At 41.7% G+C, this 22900-nt stretch overlaps 1 protein-coding gene across 1 annotated transcript in view; it reads left to right on the top strand.

Moving 5' to 3' along the window:
• Positions 1-4609: 4609 nt before the first annotated feature.
• LOC145768937 (uncharacterized) overlaps positions 4610-22900 on the top strand; it is a 35021-nt gene continuing 16730 nt past the window's right edge. The window contains exons 1-8 of the mRNA XM_082580539.1: positions 4610-4655; positions 6707-6885; positions 7138-7282; positions 11950-12069; positions 12594-12781; positions 14153-14315; positions 18110-18312; positions 22280-22436. Coding sequence (XP_082436665.1) covers positions 4610-4655; positions 6707-6885; positions 7138-7282; positions 11950-12069; positions 12594-12781; positions 14153-14315; positions 18110-18312; positions 22280-22436 — 1201 coding nt within the window. The remainder of the gene's footprint in view (positions 4656-6706; positions 6886-7137; positions 7283-11949; positions 12070-12593; positions 12782-14152; positions 14316-18109; positions 18313-22279; positions 22437-22900) is intronic.

The following is a 22900-nucleotide window of genomic DNA, read 5'->3' on the forward strand; positions in this document are numbered from 1 at the left end:
CATGATCGTTGTTTACTTTAAATTTTTGGTTATAGGCAAATTCTTCGTAAGCAATTGTTCCTAAAACAATTGTTCGTAAACTGTTTTTCGTAAAATGAAATCCGTAAAACAATTCTTCGTAAAGCATTTCTTCGTATACATCAAATTTTAACTGCATGCACGAAAAAATGCCTTAAGAAAAATTTTTTTACGAAGAATTAATTTTACGAACAATTGTTTTACGAACAATTGCTCACGAACAATTTGTCGGACAACAATTTTTTTATGTTTAAGTGCCTACCACTGCAGTAATTTCTGAAGACTGGCCTGGTACTCGTGTTTGAGTGTACCATAGATAGGCCTACTTATTAGTCTAGTTTAGGAGAATAGCTGATCATTTGCAGAACATTTTCGCTGTTAACGGGTAGGTTTGGTGACAGTATTAATTAAACGATATTGCAATAGATTAGTTTCGCTTATTGTAGATATATTAACAACCTGTTTTAGCCTGATGCTGCGAGTTCGCTGTGGTAATAGCGAATTGCACTAGCTTTCGGAACACAGTTGGCCAGTCATGTGCTATGACGAATGGTTTTGAGGTCAGTGTAATTCTTAATGCGGCTTTTTTGTTTGGCTTGAGGCTGCTGTCTGTTGAGTTTTTGTGTTGTTAGGCGTTATTGCTGTGAAATTTTGTTGAATCAGTTGATTCTTCTTCTTCGTCGTATGAGCTTTCTTCCGGACTATATGTTTGGGCATGAGGTCATCAGTCACTCGACAGTCTCGTCATCCAGGGCCTTCAGTCCAAGCGTTCCATGTGGTGGTTGATGGATTGGGCAGTCATGGACGACATGGTCTACTGTCTGGTCTGTGGCACCACACTCGCATTCCGGTGAGGGAGCCAGGCCCCATCTGCACATGTCTGAACGAAAGCGACCGACGCCGGTTCGTAGGCGGTTAAGCCGGACCCACGCAAGTCTTGCGAGGGACATTCCAGGAGGGTGGGGATCGACGTCGGGTAGGAAATCACGGAGGTGTTGTTTGCCACTCCGTGTTCCATGTGTAGTTCGTCCAGTGTGCCGCACTTATTCCAAGATTTTCAACGTTGTTCAGAAGCTGTCGTGCGGCGGCACAAATGGGCGTCTTGATTTCAGTCGCTGCTGTTCTCCAGGTCGGCGCTGGCATGTACTGTGGAAGAGGTGGTCGGGGTCCAGGACGCGACGAGCAAGGGAAATCGTGGCTCCTTTACGGCGAACTTCAGCAGGTTGGATGCCTGCAAGGATGGGAAGGCAGTCCGTTGGAGTGGGACGCAGGCATCCAGTCACAGTGCGTAGTGCGTCGTTGATGGCGGTGTCAATGTGGCGGGTGTGAGAGCTGCAGCACCACACTGGTGCGCAGTACTTAGCGGTAGAATGGACGAGGGCCAAGATAGCTGTGCGAAGGGTTTTCGCGTCAGCTCCCAGCCGGAACCCGCCAGCCGCCTCAAAAGTGCAACACGCGCAGACAGTTTTTTGTGCAGTGACTCCAGGTGTCGTCGGTACGTGAGTGACCTGTCCAGGGTTACGCCGAGGTAGGTGGGTTCGGCACAGTATGGCAGGCGTTCGTCATCGGTGGTAATGTTGATCTCACATTTTGCTTCCTTGTTGTTTAGATGGAAGGCCGCCGACACTGTCTTTGCCTTGCTGAGCTGTAGCTTCCATTTCTGGAGATATGTTAATATACAGTAGTTGACATGTCCTGGCTTAGGTTCCTCTCCATTGACTGCCAATCTCCGGCTGGATGTAGGAGAGCCAGGTCGTCTGCGTAAGCATACTTCCTGGAGATGGTGTCAGGCAGGTCATAGATGTAAGTGTTAAAGAGGAGGGGGCCGGGACAGAGCCCTGTGGGATGCCGTTCCTGAGTCGACGTAGTCTACTTCGTCGGCCGCTAACGGTGGAAAGGGTAAAGCTGCGGTTTTGCACAAGTTCCATAATCATATGGACCATGTGCATGTCAGGAAGGAGACGGAGTAGTTTACAGGTAAGGCCGCTGTGCCATACAGTATCGTAGGCAGCCGTGAGATCGACAAACATGGCGCCAGCCTTCTTTTTTGCCGAGAAGCTGTCCTCGGTGTCTTGGGTCATCAAAGTGACCTGGTCTACGGTTGATCTTCCTTGGCGAAAGCCGGCTTGTTTTCGAGGGAGCTGAGGATCTATTATCGGTTCGACACGGGCGTATATAAGTCTCTCGAGTATCTTGAAGGCGATACAGAGCAAAGAGATGGGACGGTAGCTCTTCGGATCCCCTGGGGGCTTCTTCGGCTTTAGGACTACAACCACTAAGGCTCTTCTCCAGATTTTTGGGATGCGCAGGTGACGCAAGCAGCAGGAAAGAAAGTCTTTTGACCAGGACCTCATAGTGGGTGCAGTTTGGAGTATTAGTTCCGGGCATAGGTGGTCAAGGCCCGAGGATTTGCCTGGCTTTAGGTGCTGGAGAGCGGAGGCAAATTCCTCTGGGGTAAACTCATCAAAGATGTTTCCCTCGACAGGTGTTGGGACCTTCCAGAGGTCCGTCATTTCCTTGAGGACGGACTTGTCTGATTCACGGCCTCTCGTTCTGTGCACTCCATTTTTCACAAGTTGTGAGGCGATGGCATTTGCTGAAATGGGGCATTGGCGACGTGGGGCACGTGATCTGCCAGTGAGGTTATTGAGTGTACTCCATGCTGTGCGACTGGAGTGCGTGAAGTCGATTGAGTCGATGGCTTCTGTCCAGCGCTCCTTTTTCATTGAATCCAATCTTGCCAGCAGGGCTGTTGCTGACTTGGAGGTGGCGTTGCCCTGGGGGGAACGGAGGAAGTCGCGGTAGAGCCTGTCGCACTCTACATCCCAGCAAGGTATGTAGCTTTTTCGTCGACCTCGCGGGATGGAGTCTTTTGCTGCAGATATGATTGCATCACAGAAGTCCTGGTAGACTTCGTCCATTTTGATGGTGTGTGGGGATGGGAGGTACTGCGTAGCTTCGTTTGTGACTTGTGAGGAAGCTGTAGTATTCCCAATCGGCCTTTCTGAAGTTCCATCGCTTGACAGGCTTACTCGGAATAGGTGTGGCGAGCATGGGGGACGTGATAAGCGAGAGTCGATGTTGAGACCTTGGGAACTTCTCTAACACCCGTCTGTCCGCTGGCGATCATCGGGGTCATCACTTGCGAAAGCCAGGTCTGGGTTCGTGCCAGTGTTCCAACAACCGGAGAGGAAGCTCGCTGCGCCGTTAGGATGGTATAAGAGGGCGAGGTTGTTGTTGGTTGCCCAAGCGGTTAGATTTTCTCCGTCGTTGTTGATGAAGTTGTAGCCCCAGTCAGTGTGGTGGCATTTAAAGTCGCCAGCGTAGAGGCTGGGGTGGGGGGAACATTGGGATGGCTGTTGATGTGATTCGCGAAGGTGGAGGCTTGTAGACATTGACGATGTTGTAGCCTGCTACATCTACACAAAGCCACTCGATCTCCGATTGAGCTTGGGATTGATCAACCAAGGACCAGCTCAGCCGATCATGGACAAATGTGGCGCGGCCGTGTTTCCTGATGCAGGTTGCGCCTGCGAGTGTAAAGTTGGTCAGTAGCAACTTATCCACAGATGTGCAGTGGGTCTTCTGGAGGAGGATGATGAGGGCTTGATGCTTGGTGGGCAGGTGCTCGATGATGCTGAGCTTGCTGGCCGTGATGCCCTCGGTGTTCAGCTGCAGTACGGTGGGTCGTCGGTAGTTTTCGACAGTGCGAGCACTGCCGTGCCCTGAAAAGGGCATTCCTCTACCCACCCTGCGCTGAACAGTCTCGTTAGCTCTTGTTTGACAAGCTTCGTTTCGCATACGTTTCATTTATGTTTCGTATGTTACTGACGGGGGGGACCACGTGAAGGTGCTTGTCTTCCCTCCTGTTTTCCTTTCCCTCTTGTCAATCAGTTGATTAATAGATTAGGTGACAAAGTTCTTCCCTTTCGGCACGGTTGTTGATCTTTGGATTTTGTCTACTTTTAAAAATAGCCTCTTAGAAGCGCAATTGTACCGCATCGTTTACTCTGGCAATGATTAGTAAACTCAAGTCGGCGAGACACTATTGTTGATGATCAAAGACCGAAATTTTATCTGAGCGTCTTTTATCTGTTTTCTGAGCGTCAGAAGAGGAAGACCTTCTTTATTTTACGATCCGCGTCGTCGCTCATAAAAGAAAATTCAAAATGTATTGGGTTATTTAGTGTTTTGGGGTTTTGTCTATTTTGCTGGTGTCGTCGTTGTCTGGGTGGTTGCTTAAGAAAGTCCTTGGGGGTATCCGTTGTCCTCGATCGTCTTCTCGAATTTCGTCAGGTGTGGTATTGCTCTGTTGGGTGAGGAAAATCTGTACTTTCTTCTCTGTATTTCGTTTAGGAGTGAGTTCTTCTTCTACGACGATCGAGAACATCGGATACTCCAAGGACGTTCTTGCGCTGTTTCCATCAATATCGTGGTCCATAAATAATATCGACATGCACGACTACCAAGAAATCAAGAGAATTATTATCTATCTGGAGAGTAGGCTATATTACACTAGGACCACTACGCTATTCGAACGTTACCATTAAATAACCACCAAATATTTATCTTAGTGGAATATGATGAAAGTATGACAACAACCACAACAGCAACACCAGCAGTAACTTCAAGTTCTGGTCAGTATTTACAACTATTTATTCATACTTTTCTGCATAGTCAAGAAATGAATTCAATATCACTTGTAATGTTTTTGATGCAGTTTAAACTTAAGTTTGTAGGCTATGAACTCACTTTGTTTTCAGATTTTTGTTGTGGAACGTCAATTTGACAAAATAAAATTGTTTGATACTATTTAACCGAAATTTGTGGAAAATATAGATTATTTGTAATGACAACAGCCTTAATTTTTAATAAAATACGAAGTCGTCGTCGTCGTCGTGTGAGCCTCTGGGCCGAGGATCTATCCTTTTACCACCCCAGATTCACGATGTTCCCGGACTACACTGGAAGGCTACTAGAGAGCAGCCAGTCTTTAGTTTCATCATCCATGACACGCAGACCTTCCACTCCGCTAGGTGGCTTGAAGATGGAATAGTCATTGATGATGTGGTCTGCGGTCTGTTCCTCGGCACCACATTCACAGGAGGAGGAAGAGGCCATTCCCCATTGGTGCATGATTGAGCGGAAAACCCGACTCCTGTACGGAGACGGTTGAGGCGCACCCATGCCTGTCTTGCAAGTGTTAGGCCGATGGGGCGTGTGTCGGCGTCGGGGATGAACGAATAAAGTCTGGTGGCGGTCGACTTCCATTCAGAACTCCATTTATGGTCCGCACAAGCAGCCGCAGAGATACCCTGTACATCAGCTTCGTTGATCAGAAGTTGAGCGGCTGGCACAAATGGGTGTCTTGACTTCAGTCGACGGAGGTGCTCGTTTGGGAGAGCAGAGATCTTGTGGTGGAGAAGGTGGTTAGGCTCCAGTGCCCGTCGACCGAGGGACAGAGTGGCTTCTTCGCGACGAAGCTCAGCGTGTTAGATGCCAGCGAGAATGGGGAGATTGTCCAATGGTGTGGGACGCAGGCATCCGGTCACTGTGCGCAGTGCGCTGTTTATGACAGTGTCGATGTTATGACAGTGAGCACTGCGGCACCAAACAGGTGCACAGTACGCTGCTGAAGAGTAGACAAGGGCTAAGGCTGCTATATACGCAATGTGTCAGTCCGCGCCCCCCAGCTAGAGCCTGCCAGGCGCTTGAGTAGCGCAGCGCGGGATGTGAGTTTCTTGCGCAGTGACACCAAATGGTGGCGGTATGTGAGCGATCTGTCTAGTGTTACCCCAAGATATCTTGGTTCGAGGCAGAAGGACAGAGATTTTCCCTTGTTTTGGACGTGTAGCTCACAATCAGCTTCCCGATTATGGAGGGGGAAAGCTGCCGCCACAGTTTTGGTTTCGCTGAGTTTCAGTCGCCAGTTCTGGAGATAGGCTGAGAGAGTTTTCATGTCCTGGCTCAAGGTGTCTTCTAGATTTTCCCACGACGTTGTGGAGTGAAGAATTGCCAGGTCGTCCGCATAAGCGTATTTTGCGGAGACCGTAGTTGGCAGGTCGTGGGTGTAGATGTTGAAAAAAAGTAGAGCCAGGACCGATACCTGTGGGACGCCGTTTTTCAGGCGTCTCAGTCTGCTTCGCCGTGAGCTACCGGTGGTGAGGGTGAAGCTTCGATTCCTGACAAGTTCCATAATCATATGAACCATATGTCGGTCAGGAAGCAGGCAAAGCAGCTTGCAAATAAGGCCGCGATGCCATACGGTGTCATAGGCAGCTGTAAAATCTAGAAAGACAGCGCCGGCCTTCTTTTTGCCTCAAAGCAATTCTCGATGTCTTGGGTTAAGAGTGTGACCTAATCTACGGTGGATTTTCTGCGCCGAAACCCAGCTTGCTTTTTTGTGAAGGAGCGGGTCGATGATTGGGTTGACGCGGGCATAGATCAGTCTTTCGAGGATCTTGAAAGGAACACAGAGGAGGGATATCGGACGATAACTCCTTGGGTCCTCTGGTGGCTTGTGAAGTTTAGGGATCGCAACTACTAAAGCTCTTCTCCAGATTTTTGAGATTGTGAGGTGGTGCAGGCAGGAAGAAAGGAATCTACGTAACCAGGACTTTAGGGCATGGCCAGCATGGAGCACAAGCTCTGCTTCAAAGTGAATAACTTATTAATATTTTCCTTGTAGAATGTGGATTTGTAGCTGACGCAATTACGTCTCCTCTTCCTATAAATTCTCCTGGAAGACCTAATAGATTGTATCCAAGCAATCTAAATTGCCAATGGATCTTAAGAGCTCCTGCTGGTGGGAAAATCCAATTGAATTTTACTTTTGTGGAAACGGAAGAATGCTGTGACTTTATTGAGGTACATCGAGCTGCAAAAGATTGTGCTAACGTTTGGTTTAAAAAACAAAATAATTTAGGTTTTCCCGATCTTCTAAGCTAGAAGCCTACTACAAGCTTACAAAATAATAAAATATCGTAGTATGATTGAAACAAAATTTTATATTTAGCGATAGAACTGCATCGAAAGTAGATGTTAGATAAGTAGCCGACTCCAATTTGAAAGCAACGTGTTTTACAAATGCTTAAAATTAAATCTTGTTGTATCCTTCAGGTTTGGGAAAATCGAAGTTACGTCACAGGGCTTAGTGGCAAAATAGATTTTCAATCGATCACCTCTTTAGAAAATATTCTCTTTCTCAACTTCACTTCAGATCACAGCATCCGAAGAGCTGGCTTTGACGCCAATTACCTGTTAAGTACGTGGCGCTAGTTGTAGGCGTTTTCCTAGAAGAAAAAAAAAAACATTCTTTGATTTGGAAAATAAATAAATTAAATAAATAAAATAAAATAAATAAATAAATAAATAAATAAATAAATAAAATAAAATAAAATAAAATAAAATAAAATAAAATAAATAAAACAAATTTGGAAAATAAAAAAAATATACAAAAAGGCAAAAAAATTAAAACCAGAAAAATCAACAGACAACTTCCTGTTTAGCCAAGATGGCAATATGCGATTACAGCCCTACTGGTCAACATGCAACTTGGTACCTCAAATATTTGCATGTAGCGGTTTTAGAATAAATTTGGAGCGTTAATTCAGAAAATAACAAAACTCTTTTGCATCTGCTTTATTGAGACATTGCATATCTATTACATTTATACTTTTAGTTAAAAATGTTTTTCATATCACAATTTTTTCTTGTGTTAACTACAATGATTATATTTGATAATGATCACAATGAAGTTTTGCATTTTGCCATGGTAATTGTCATGATCGGGAAATTTATCATGCGCAACTGCTATGGCATGTAACTACCTTGAAGGAATATTTTGTTGCGTGTGATCCAGGTACGAAAAAAAAATAGAGCTGATGCGAAATATCTTATTTAAACTTTTGAAGCAATGCCACCAATAGGTTACAATTCATAGCAATCTAATGCTTAATGCACCGCCGACAACTGTTTCTTGGCATGTCATTATTGACTATTGAAAGAAACAAAAAAATATATTAGGGGAGAGTGCCCAACAGTGCCCCGGGTGCCTACAGTGCCCCTCCCATCGTTTTTCGCAATCCGTGACAAATTATACACTCAACCGTGCATTACCATGGACACGTGGTCCGTAGAAGCTGCTGAAACGAAGTTAGGCAGAAATAAGTCATTGCTTGTTGATGGCAGAAATGAAAGTTTGTTTTAGGTGGTAAAAAGTAAATTTTCAGAGCTTTATAACTTTTTTTGTTACAGTTTTTACGGTGGCTTCAGGGCTGCTTCACAAGTTTTTCATGCTTGGTCAGTCACTAGACTAGGTTTCAGTAATAACGTTTCAGATCGTAGGCCTCGGTAAAAAAAAACTGACGCCCTTTTATCTTGTAGGCCCGTGATTCCAACAGTGCCCCACCCTGAGGTTTCCTACAGTGCCCCGGTGGAGCACTGTTGGACGCCATGAGATTTTATTAATCAATGTACAGTGCCAAAATGATTATCCACATTTTATGTCATATCAACAATATTATACCGGTAAGTGTTGGGGAGTATTTGGTATCTTTCTAAGTTTCGGCTGTGGAAGAAGCTTCCAGTGCCTGAACTATATGTAGGCCTGTTGTTTAGTAATTTTGTCTGTCAAATTTGGTTATTTTGCTGGCTATGATCATCTCCAGAACTGGCGACTGAAACTCAGCGAAACCAAAACTGTGGCAGCAGCTTTCCACCTCCATAATCGGGAAGCTGATCGTGAGCTACAGGAAAATCTCTGTCCTTCTGCCTCGAACCAAGATATCTTGGGGTGGCACTGGACAGATTGCTCACATACCGCCACCATTTGGTGTCACTGCGCAAGAAACTCACATCCCGCGCTGCGCTACTCAAGCGTCTGGCAGGCTCTAGCTGGGGGGCGAGGGCTGACACATTGCATATATAGCAGCCTTCGCCCTTGTCTACTCTTCAGCAGAGTACTGTGCACCTGTTTGGTGCCGCAGTGCTCACTGCCATAACATCGACACTGCCATAAACAGCGCACTGCGCACAGTGACCGGATGCCTGCGTCCCACACCATTGGACAATCTCCCCATTCTCGCTGGCATCCAACCCGCTGAGCTTCGTCGCGAAGAAGCCACTCTGTCCCTCGGTCGACGGGCACTGGAGCCTAACCACCTTCTCCACCACAAGATCTCTGCTCTCCCAAACGAGCACCTCCGTCGACTGAAATCAAGACACCCATTCGTCCCAGCCGCTCAACTTCTGATCAACGAAGCTGATGTACAAGACATCTCTGCAGCTGCTTGAGCGGACCATAAATGGAGTTCTGAATGGAAGTCAACCGCCACCAACCTCTATTCGTTCATCCCCGACGCCGACACACGCCCCATCGGTCTAACACTACCAAGACAGGCATGGGTGCGCCTCAACCGTCTCCGTACGGGCGTCGGGCTTTTCAACCATGCACCAATGGGGAATGGCCTCTTCCTCCTCCTGTGAATGTGGTGCCGAGGAACAGACCGCAGACCACATCATCAATGACTGCTCCATATTCAAGCCACCTAATGGAGTGGAAGGTCTGCGTGTCATGGATGATGAAACCAAAGACTGGTTGCTCTCTGGTAGCCTTCCAGTGTAGTCCGAGAACATCGTGAATCTGGGGTGGTAAAAGGATAGACCCTCGGCCCCAGACGCTCACACGACGACGGTTATTTTGCTCCATAAACCAAGCCATTTCTTGTGAACCACATGCTAATATAGGCCTACTAAAGTGTGTTGTGTCTGTATCTTGTATTAATTATACCTTCCATGTAGGCCAAATCAATGATGTCTTTAATATCCTGCATTGCATGTTCTTTCACTGATTGACTGTTGAATAAACACCTTCCTTGTCATTGCAATTGGTAGTTAAGTCATAACACCAAAGTTTTTAAAAAGGTAATTACAGCTCTAATTAAATCAACTTGGGCTGTTCTATAAACTACAGCTCAGTGGGTTCGTATGGTTCTTTGAAATCTATTCGCTATCTTTCGTTTAAGCACAGTCACCACGACGGGCAGATAGCATGTCCCACATGCTATGATAATTGTTGCTGTTATATTTTGTGTCTGTGATATTTGCAGAGGTGGGCACCCGCTACTTTTAAAGTAGCGCGCTACCCGCTACCGCTACTTGGGCCAAAGTAGCGCGCGCTACCGCTACCCGCTACCAATTTACAAAAGTAGCGCGCTACCCGCTACCGCTACTCGGGCCAAAGTAGCGCGCGCTATCGCTACTTCTTCCGCTACTTTTGTCTAAAATGACACTAGGAAACACTCAAGTCCCTAGTGACGCAAAAATGACCTTGAAAACGAATGTTATCATTCGTTTACGCTGTCATTTTAAAGTCGTTATAGAAAACACATACTAAGGGAAATTTATTGTTACGCATCAGGGATATCTAAACACGAGCATTTCAAAATGAGAGTCTTTAAGTCCTGCCTGCTTTCGCTTAAGCACATTTTTTCCAACAGAGAAAAGTCTCTCCACCGCAGCACTGGAAGGAATGGGGGTGTTGTATTTAATGAACAGGTGTTTTAACTCGGTATTCGAAAAGCTCAAGGACTTGCTCCTGTCCGTAAAAAAGGCGTCCACAATTGCTGCTTCCTTCTGCACCGACGTTTCACGGAATGGCGCCAACACACCAAAAAACTCATCCTCGGAGTCGTGACTGGTGTTGGTGTCACTCTTCTCGGTAACAACCTGGCTTGCTGTCTCCCGCAACAGTTGACGCAACGACCGAAACTTTGCAACCAAACCGATTATATAGCTGCTTGACCACGCTCAACAGTCGAATTACATCTGTCTTGACTTTTTCTCGCAGTGCGTCAGCATCATCCGTAGAAACGTAGTGCAGAAATTGTAGCCACGACGTCTTGAAGGAGGGATGAAGACATGATGCCATAACGCATTTCATGTTGTTGAAGCACTTGTTGAATCGTTTCTTCACCCCTTCAAGGACTTTCACTTTCAACTCCTCACAGGTCACAAGATCACTGATCTCGGTCAAATTCTTCTCGCAAATTGTGATGGTTGGAAGCAAGACTCCGTAATATGCCTTGGACTCGCCCTGAAGAATGTCTAAAGCCTGGCAGATCGGCTTCATCACACGGAGATATTCGCCGAAGAAGTTGACGTCAGCTAGAAAAGACCAAAACTTTGCAACCAAGCCGATTATATAGCTGCTTGACCACGCTAGTATTGCAAAAAAACAAGCATTTTTTTCAATTTAAATTAAAAAGTAGCGGGTAGCGGGAGTGCGACTGAAAAAAAGTAGCGCCTCTCCCGCTACCGCTACTTTGGAAAAAAATAGCGCCGCTACTGCTGCCGCTACTCCAGCTAAAAATTAGCGCCGCTACCGCTACTTTTACCAAAAAAGTAGCGCCGCTACAAAAGTAGCGCGCTACTGCCCACCTCTGGATATTTGTGTAGCCTATGTACCACTTTTATAAGGTTTTGTCTTGACCTGACCAGCTCAGTGACATCCATCATGTGAAACATTACCGGTACTAACACAAGTTTCATACCTAGGGTAATCATTGCAAAAAGAGTGGCTCAACATTGCAACTAAAGACACCAATTAATTTGATAGGGGCACTGTTGGATCCTACCCGGGGCACTGTTGGATACCATATCCAACAGTGCCCCACTTTGACAGGTGATTTTTAACGCCTGATTATGAAATTTGTGTAAAACTTTTAAACTTTTTTTTATGTGGAAATACTAAAGAAAAGGAGGAATTTTCATAATAGAAAAAAAAATTAAAAAAAATTTTTTTTTGATGTCTAAATCTCAATTTTCCAAAAAGCGGGGCACTGTTGGACACTCTCCCCTATATCACTTTGTCCTCAATGTTATCTTTGAATTGCATGAAAAGTTAATCTTTTTAATAATAATTTATCATAGTACCTCCCCCAACTACTACGACAACTACAACTACTACAACAACCACAACAACAATGCCAACAACTACAACAGAACCAATTACTACTACAACAACGCCTATGCCGACCACGACTATAGCACGTAAGATTTTTCGTTGATCCGTTAAATTGATTTGTGCAAATTTCTGCCAGTGATAGAATGCTCTATAGTAGAAATGCTTTCCAAAGCGATACTGTATGCAGCCTATTATTCAAATAAAACCCAATGACATCAAAATTAATGCTAAACTATCATAGCAATGTACTGCTGCATGTGCAAACGTGAATATTTGTTTGTGGAGGCCTACTTAAACTAGCCAAGTTATAGCCATGAAAGATGTAGGCCTATGTCTTCCGGTTCAACATCCTTTGTGCTATAGGCTACTGTACATACCAAAGAAATTTTGTAAAGTAATTGTACATCACCTTTACTAAAAGATCTTTGCAAAAGATTGAGTTTCACTTTCAGCAGCATGATCGGAAGTAACAGATGTTTGTTAAACAAATTGTATTAGTACAGTTGCGTTAACTGCATTACATATGGTGTAGTTGAAATGTTGATATTCTAACTTGATAGTTCACAATCAATGACTCTCATATTGTTACTGATAATCTTCGTCATTTCAGAGTACGACTTATGTGGATTTGTTCACATACCTCTTGGAGATGCTCCCATTTACATTTCGTCACCTTACTATCCTTCTCCTTATCCCGATAGTAGTAACTGCTCCTGGACGATAGAAAGTCCACCCGGTAGACAAATTGAAGTAGAGTTTGACCACATTGAACTTGAAGCCTGTTGTGACTGCGTAGAGGTAACATTCCCTGCACTTTCTTTGTTAATGCAAACTATTTTGTTAGTAATGTTCCCAAAACGATACGAAAATAATTTGCTAAAAAGGCCAACGTACAGAAAAAAATAGCTTTGGCAGAAACCAACTCATTTTTAAGCATAACAATCCTTTTCAACCTACCACGAGCTGATTTACACACAAGTTTCAGCTGTGTAGCAGTATCTCTTTATACGATTACATAAAAAATCAAAGTGATGGAAAACAACGATCGTTTGTCAAATAAATAAAACTGAGTACAAATTAGTCACTAAACATGATTGATTAATGGAGAGGAGTATTCCAGCTTCAACTGTCCCACTTCTCCCTCGGCTCCTCCGCAAATCAAAAAGCCGACTTTCAGCAAAAACATGCTTTGGCAGAAACCAACTTATTTTCAAGCATTCAACCTACCAAGAGCTGATTCACACACAAGTTTCAGCTGTGTAGCAGTATCACTTGATACGATTAAAAAAAAATCATGAAAAACAACGATCTTTTGTCAAGAAATAAAACTGCGTACAAATTAGTCACCAAACATGATTGATTGCCAAGCAGGCCAATGGGGAGGAGTGTTCCAGCTTCAACTGCCCAAGTTCTCCTCGGCTCCTCCGCAAGTGGCGGATCAAAAACAAACAAAATGTGTTTGGACACAATAATCCCGACAAAACCAACTTTGTGCTTGACGATGACCATCAAGGCAAGATTTCTATAGCACTTGAATTAGTTTAAAATTAAAGTAAAGGGTGAAAAAGGATTTACAACAAAATAAATTTCAGTAGCCCACTACACCTTGAAAGGTTCAAAAAATAAAAAGTACGATATGACGCAAACTAAATTCACTAATCAGCTACAACGTAAATATTGAAGGAGACTGTTCACCACACATTTAATTAAAAAAAACATGGTATTTTCTTCTGGTATCAAACAAGCTAAACCAACTGCCTGTTACAGTATAGCTTATTTTGCAGTAAAAGTATGTAGCCTGATTTGGTTTTTAGTTTTTGAATCTTTATCCTCGGAGTGACAAAGCCTTTGATAGGTTATTCCTGGTAGTTTCGCATACTTGTAGAGGCTTTTGACGCAAGGTCCGGTTACCGAGATTGGCCATTGAAATTGTGTTAACAGAGAATTATTCCATGCACTAAGAGCCGCTGATTGATCACTTCTGAAATGCGTTGCTCAAGCACACACCCTGAGATCTGAACCTGCGTCGCGTGGTCTTGAGTCGAGCGCTTATCCACTGAGCTACCACAACTTTTTAAGTCAGTCCATAATTATTATACAGTCGACTGTAACTTTATTGAACAGTTTATGCTTTTTACCTATTCTTATCGAACTAATATTTTTCTTCAGCTTAAAGATGGGATAGATGGCCGACTAATTATTAGGTCGAGTGAAGGCAACACTTTGCAAAAGAAAAATATCCTTTCGTCAACCAATATCTTGCGATTAGTGTTTATATCCGACCAGTCCGTAGCAAAAAGTGGATTCTTTGCCAGAGTCCAATTGGCACCAGGTAACATCAACACAGTTTACTTCAAACTAAAATTTTATTTTGTTAGCTGTGCAGAATAAGTAGTGTTAGTCCAACAACAACAATCAAAGGACTAATTAACATTTAATTATTCACGCAAATGACAGTAGACTGCCTGGTGAATTGTGAAAAACTATAACTTTGAAGAAATAAGTTTTTCTGCCGTTGCCATTTGAGCTTCTGGGACCAAACTTATTTTTTTTACCTTACGACGCCCCTTTTTTTGAAAGATAATATAATAATCACATTAAAAATTATGTTCTTTCATGAGAAGTATAGACCCTGAACGTGTCTAGTTTACAACGTTTAAACTTTAAACCAAAAATCAACTATCTTGTGGAGATATTTAAAAAAAGATAAGATACAGATGTTTTCAAAGATTGAGAGCAATTTTCTAAAACTTTGCTTTATTTAAATTAGGCTAGGCTACAATTAAGAAGGGGGGAGGGGTAATTTTGATTTCAAATTGAGCCCTGGTTTTAAGATGCAACAGTATATTCTAAGACCTCTGGTATAATTTTGTTTTTTAATTTTTGTCCAAAACCTCCTCCCCAAGTCCGAAAATTACTGTTTGCGTAACATTGCCTTGTATCGCATAAATGTTATTTTTTTATTTATGGCATTTAAAGTTCAATGATTGTTTGCTGTTGTACTAAACCATGTCAAAAATGTTGCAAGACAGCCAAAAACATTTTTTAGGTCTAGGTTTCATTGTAAATCACGGTAAAAGGTTGTTTCGATTGGTGCTCATGACAACGCGCATGCGCAAATGCCTGACGAAAAGTAGCCTACAAATATTCTGATTGAAGAAATAAAGAGTAGGCTACCACATTAAATTGATCCGAAGGTATTGCACAGCTTTTGCCACACAACAATAACTTCGTTAGTATATTATCATTCTTACAAACGCAAAACTTTAAACCTTCTTCTTTGATCGGCCTAGTTACTAACGAAAAAGTTAAATACGGTATATGTAAATATAACTAGCCTATATCCAGTTAAAATTTATTTCGAAGTTCGAAACTTTTACAGGCTTTTTACTCTTTCGTGCACTGAAGTGTATGAATATTTCTAATTCATTTGTGTGCGAATATAATATGTAAAATCTACTCCGGGTCAAAGTGCCTGAAGGCACCATGTTATTGTTTATAATGGGCGTATAGCCTAGGCTATGCAAACTATTCTCCCACGACAAAATAGTCTACTTTCAGACGGGAAATAATTTTCCCCAGAACAAACGTCGAATTTTTTATAGAAATATTTACTTGCTTTTTAAAAACATGCTGCATGTTATAACATAAAATTACGTTTTAAACACTTTAAAAAGTTTAATGACAAAGTCCAATGTAGGCAGGGCCGGATTTAGCCTAAGTGCTGCCCTAAGCAGATGAGAAAAAAAGTGCCGCCCCCAAAAAAATTTTCGATGGTGATTTTCGATTTTTCGATACAATACAGGCACTTGTTCTCATTTGTCCTCAATGCCGCCATTTTTATAAAACTTCATGAAACTAAAGTTCTTTCGTATACTAGTCTTACTTTTTGGCTTGTTTACATACTTTAAGCATCAAGGCAAGTACACAAAATAGCCTGCAACTTTTCCATCAACCTAACATTGACTAAAAACATTTTTTCTAGGCTTCTTCAAATTTACTAACAGTGAAACAAACCGAACAAAAATTAATAAAAATTGCACAGACAAAGCCTAGTCCTCCATACTAAGCGAGACAGATAACTAAAAGAAGCGCTAAGCAGCACATATTGTTGAAAACCAATCAAGCGTAAAGTACTCTAGGGGCGATGACTTGCCATACATGACTTGCCGCACTGTTTATAAATGTGTGCAATGTTATAACATATTTATTAATTGCTATATATCTGAATATATCTGTTGTGAATTATTATATTCACGTACAGTGTTGTCAAAGTAATATATTCGTATAATTTGCCGCCCTAGGCAACTGCCTACTGGTAAATCCGGCCCTAATGTAGGTCATACCCAAAGGTATGCCTGATGTCAAGGCCTATAAGAGGGGGGTATGGAGGGTACGGCGTACCCTTGATGGCCCAGGCCTGTTGTTGGGGGGCCCGAAATTGTGGTTTTATAGTTTACGCGCAAAAATGTTTGGTTAAAACTATCCTAAACGACTGATTTCAAGCATAAAAGTTGTTATTCTTTAGTCCTGGGGGGTGCTGTAATCTAGCAAAAGGGCCCAGAAAGGTAATTGAGTGCTTTGCGAGCAAATTAGGGGCCCAAAGTGATAATTTAATGCTTTAGATGCAAAAATGTCCTGTTAAAAACACTCTAAATTAAATCATAAAAGTTAGCTATTCTCCTGTCCGGGGGGGGAGGGGGAGCATAGTGTAGCAAAAGCAGGTTTGAGAAAAACCCGGGAAAAAAGCACGGGTGTTTTTTTTCTGCTTTTTAAAAATTATTTGACAAAGGTAGTTTCACGCTTATTTCACATCAAAATAAATTTCGGAGTTAGAGCATGAGCCGGAGAATACTTTCGGAGCAGGACCGGAGCCGGAGTAAAAAAAAGTGACTTCTCTCGTTCACCTCTGCTAGTGCTGGGCATGTGCTAAAGTTAATGAAGAAAGGTTAGGATTGGTAAGATGATTAACTTGATTATGTTTGAACAAGATGTTATGTTTGAGCCTTGGTAGAGAGCTTGGCTTGTACCAGATACATATAACACTCAGTAACGTTAACGGATTTAACATTAAACACACAAAAAAAAAACATGAAAAACCTACTAAATCCAACGTTTTCGACACCACATAGTGTCCTCTTCAGAAATAATTATAAGCTACATCTAAGAGAAATAAAAAAATGAATTTAAAAATTTTACATTAAAGATGTACAAGCGACACCTCTCAACAGAACCCTCAACAACTGACACACGAATTCAATGCAGGATACACAAATTGGCGAGGGACAGATCACATGATATGCACAACACAAAATAATAGTTTATTGCAGCCTGATACTATTATTGCGCACAAGTGTCCAATTCTGCAGTAAAATGTTGTGTGGTGTGCAATACGCTTAAGCAAACATCACACTTTTCGCCCAAGACAAAGGGGGCACGGAGTGAGAGGGGGGCCCGGAATGACTCTTCGTACCCCTAGTGAAAATTTCTCTCAGAGGCCCTGCCTGATGTACCGTAATTAGTGATGTAAATTAGTGATGGTTGTACTTGTAACCTTGCTAAAAAAGTAAGTAACGGCAATCAGCTACTTGTAATTATAAAACAATTCAAATGCGCATCTATGAAGGTAGAGTCAAGCTAGTCAATATCTATGGCTGGCTGACCAATGGATATAGGGTCACGGTTAAATGGATATACTGTACAGTAGGGTTAAACCTGTGGCTGGTCTTGTATTGCTGGTCTATGCAATGCAAGGCAATTTTACGCAAAAAGTAATTTTCAAGGTAGGAGGAAGGGGGATTTGAACGGAAATTTCAATTTTTTCAACAAGTGTCTAAGAATATAGCGTACTGTTGTATCTTAAAATCAGCGCTAAAGTTGAATTTGAAAAAAAAAATCGATTAACACCCCTCCCTCTACTACTATTTTCAATGTTACTGTTTACGACATCCATCTGAAAGATTAATATTGCCCTTACAACAAAACATTATATAAACGCCACATAATCTCAAAAAAATGGTGCATAAAAAAGTAAACTTTCTTATTTATGCTGGCTATGTGTTTCAGCAACTAGCTTTACCTTCTTGTCAAAAACAATTTAACATATTATACCGTGTGTTAATTCAGAATCTAACCTTTCGAACCCTGGAACTTGCGGTTTCACCAAAGTGGCCTCTGATATATCATTCGATTTCCATTCGCCTGGATATCCCAATGAATATCCTGCCAACATGGAGTGCAAATGGTTGCTAATCGCTTCTGCTTCCAATCGTCAAATAGAATTGAAAGTTGCAGACTTAAAAGCTGAACAAAGTTACGATAAACTCGAGGTAGGTAGCTGTTCTTTTAGTAATAATGTGAAACACGTTTTAGTAACATTGTAGCAGGCTCAACAGCAGATAGCAATGACGTCGAGAGTAAGACTAGTGTGTTTTGCAATCGCTTGTTCTAGTCAAGACTCTATACCAGTGCTACTCAAACTTTTTAATACAGCGTACCGGCAGATGTAGCCTATTATTCTTATTCGGCGTACCGCGCGGTGACACATTTCAAACTGAAAAAACTAACACTAAAAAGACCAATCTTGGTTTTGCAAGCCTACAATGAATAAATTCACAGTTTTTACTAACGGTGTGTGGTTTTCCAGCTTTTACAATCCTAAGCGCTACTTCATAAGATGGACTTAAACGATTTTAGGTATTTATATGAGAGTATCTGTAGGCTATGTCTGTTTTTGCGAAGCTTTTAATTCGTATCGTTTCATTTCAATTTTTTTTTTATCTTATGTCTAATTTTTGTGTTTTGACTTTTGAATATAAATGTTTCTATAGGTTTCAAGGTTTCATTGAGTCATTGCTGAGCACAACTTTACAAAAGACACATTGCGGTTTTGGCACACCAGCACCATGTTGCTTTAAAGCCAAATTCTGACAACGATGTAGCGTTTGGCTGTTGTCGAACCAAACTTGAACGAATTTGCTGTTGTTGCTGCCAATAGTTTGGCATTTCTAATATAGGCCTAACTTCTTTCATAATCGGAATCAATTAGGTCTGAAAGTGTTTGTTTGTTATTTATGTAGGCTACATTTCCCTATAGGCTACGACCAAGCTTTGTCATTTGAAAAATTAAGTTATAGGCCAGAGTTTCGAACCCTTTAATTGTAAGGTATCAAAAGAGACCTTAGCCCTTAAAAAACAAAAGTGGGTCATGAATTTAATAAGGAAACATGCTAACACAGTATATTAATGCAATATAACCTAGGCTACTTACTGCTGCACCTTTTCAGCAAGTCTTATGATCCTTGGCTGGTATTGCGTATAGTCTTTACGTTCACACATGCAACACTCATATCTGAGTTGAAACGATTGCGTGTGCTTGCATAAAATTCAAGTGCGAAAATAAGAAATCGCACGAATATGAACATCCAAACAACTTTAACAAACTACTGCAAATCTTTTCATGGTTTGAAACAAACTTGGCAGGAAGTTTCGCTTTGTAAGGATTACTGCATATTTTCAGAATGGGTTTCAACAGGAGGTAAGTCACAACCATCTTACATTCATTTTATTTTCAGACCACACAAACCCTAAATTGCCAAGAAGCGTGCAGTCACCGTAAAACGATTTTCAAACAATCAAGAGCACTATAGCTTCACAAAAACTTGTCATAATAATATTCCACTAAAAGGCCTAAATTGCATCAGACTGCTGTATGGCAATTCTGCAGGCTACCTGATGAAAATAGTGTGGGCCTCATTCCAAGTGCTTACTGAAACATGTGTTGTTTTCTGAAATATTTGATTGTCATTTTTATAAAGACAAGCGGATTGCTGTAAATTTATGATGGGTCACTTCGTGACCCGCGGACCAGTGGTTTATCATCCCTATTATATGGGTAAATCGCTTTAGCAACATAAAAAGACATGAAAATATGCCGAGAAAGAAAAACAACCTGAGCATGGTGGAAAACTCAGTCTGATCAAAACAATGCTCCATAAATTATTTTCAAACTAGTTGCGTACCAGCAGTCAACCGGTACGCGTACCACAATTTGAGTAGCACTGCTCTAGACCAGGAGTCCGCAAATACTTGTGGGCGCGACCCAGGGGCGCCGGAACGATTTTTGACTGGGGGGGGAAAGATTACGAAAAAAGGGCACTTTTGTTTACTAAAAGGCCAATTTTTTTTCAAGTTTCAAGATATGATATAGCGATAATGCTAATCTATCAGCTCACTATGTATTGAGTAATAATAGCCTACAAGTGTCCGGTATACAAAGAAGGGCATCATGCGATGTTATAATGATGTAACCTACTGTCAAGCCTTAAAGCAGCCTGCAGCCATGGCCGCTAAGTAGTGCTTGAATGACCGCCGGTGCTACCTCCTCAATCGGCCAAGTTTGGCCGCCGGTCTCTTCTAGCCAATTATTTAATTTCGCAATAGAATGATCGTGGATTGACTGTCGAAAATATGTAGTATCAAAGAGTGACGCAAAATTAGGTCGGCACGTCATAATCGCCACTGTTGCATTGTGCGGGATCATTTGTTATTGATGGAATATATCCAGCTGCGATCACCAGCGCTGTAAGTCTTGTTTGTAATTCCCGACGTTTAGTTTAACAAAGTTTTAATCCGAAGTGCTAATTTACATCGGCTGGCAATATTGTCGTTTTTATGTCGATTCGATGTTGTCGGACATTGAATCGTTATTAAAAAGGAGAACTAGGTTAGTTGATATCCGAGGGGAAAACATTTTTTGATCATATTTTGCAAAATTTATGCTTCTTTTAGTAATGTTCTTCACATCATTAAAATACTTATTTTATTACCTTGCCGTCATCATCAACACATGTCGAAAGTTGTTTTTTGTTGCTAAAAAGAATTCTAGGGGAGTGGCGAACTTCTTTAAAATCAGCCACATTGGGGACACTCGTGCGAGTGTCGTTAGATGGTCCCGCAGTAGCCTACTGGATTACAATCCCGATAAAGCAGTTATTGCGTGGTGCAACGATTCTATTGTAGGACGTTGCCCAGATTTCAACAACGCTAAGTGATCATTTTAGCATTGTGGCAAGTTTAATTCTATTTACTTGTGCTATCGTTATTTTTCTTTTATATTTTGGCCTCCAAGCACGCAGATTTGGTCGCCGAGAAGGAGCTCCCGGTAGGCCACGATGGCTGCCGAAAAAAAGAGTTTTAAGGCCTGTACTGTGTGGCAAAATTTTGTGTCTTAAATATTATTTTGAGGCAAAAATGAAAGATCATAATTAGGCTAAAAGCGAATAGCAAAAATTGTTATATCGCAAAATGTGCAGTAGCTTACATGGCTTTAAAAGGGCACCATTGCCCCCCTGCCCCTCCATCTGCAGAAAAACTGAGGGCAAGGGGGGCATCCGCCCCCCCCCTGCCCCCCACTTCCGGCGCCCCTGGCGCGACCCAAAACACAATCGTTCTAAATATTCGCGACCCAAACGTTTCGGAAGCGTATAATTTTGCGCAAAATACTTTGCAATTTAATATGAATTTTAATACAGCCGTCCCCGCTTGTTAAGCCTACATCGGAACCGGACGATATTGGGCTGATTAAGAAGGTGGGCCTGTTAAGCTGGAAATGATTCTCTGCCACTTCTATATACATTCAGGAATTCCGGAACGGACCAAATTGGGCTTGATAAGCGGGGGCTACTACTACCATTGAAAGTATAAATTTTCTTGTACAAAATTGTATGAAACTTAGCGCATCAAAGAGTATTTGATTGCATTTCATTTAATTTTGCTAAACAAGTCATATTTATAGCAAGTTTAAACTGTTTTGCTACCCAGAGTAGATGGTCTCGCTACGACCCACTATTTGCGGACCCCTGCTCTAGACGACTTCTACACTGATATTCTCAGTAATAATTGTATATTTTACGGTGAGGACTTTGCTTTCAGTTTCATGGAAAACGTTAGGCCTACTACGTTTTCGGACCAGATGCTGGTGACAAGTTTCATTTTTATTTTAAAAACTCTTCAAACCTATTTTTTCTCTTATGTTCGATTTAATGATTGGCACCCATAGTTGACTTTGCCCAGATTCGACAAACGCACTTTCGTAAAAAACAAAAATACTATATTGTAGGCCTTAGCTGTGTGTTTTTTCAACTTGAGTTGTTTCCAACCTTTTAAATGTCCCATTCCAAGTGAAACAGACTGATGATTGATACTTTGATGATAGCAATTTTATGTGCTTTCTGCTATTGCACGTTCAATACCGTTTTGTGTTATGCCATTCATTCTAGATTTATGTTTGTTCAGATTCGAGATGGAAGAAATATACATGCCACTTTGATAGAAACTCTTCACTCACTCAACAAAAGTGGGATATATTCCTCTTCTTCTGGTGCCCTTTATCTAAGTTTTACTTCAGATTTCTCAACAAACTTTAGAGGCTTTCAAGCATCCTTCAGGGAAAGTCAGTGCAAAAAACATTTCACAATATATTTTTTTAAACTGCGTTAACCTGTAAGGCAGCAGCTGTTGCATAGACATTTTGTTGCAAAATGCTGTTTTTTGATAACATATGCTTTAGTGTAAACTTGGCTATATTCATTTTTAGTGCAAACATGCAGAAAAGCAGGTAGACCTAGTTGTAAACAAAGAAGTAGCCTACATTATATATCGAATGCTCAGCCTATTGTTATTAATAAATTATGATGGTGTTTTTGTATGCTTTTCTGCACTTATTACAAAGCTAATTCCAATTCAACAACTAAAAAATTAGTTATCATACAAAAAGTATTCAAGACCCCAATAAATTAAACCAGTTATGTTTGTATGGTGCTGCTCAATCTGTACGAGCACTAACGGATTAAAAAAAAGTTAAGTAATCGGAGTTTTGACAAAGCAACAAACTATCAATAAAAAGTGAAATGAATT

The sequence above is a fragment of the Aplidium turbinatum genome, chromosome 4 (assembly GCF_918807975.1).
Source record: "Aplidium turbinatum chromosome 4, kaAplTurb1.1, whole genome shotgun sequence".
In the NCBI taxonomy this organism is placed as follows: domain Eukaryota; kingdom Metazoa; phylum Chordata; class Ascidiacea; order Aplousobranchia; family Polyclinidae; genus Aplidium; species Aplidium turbinatum.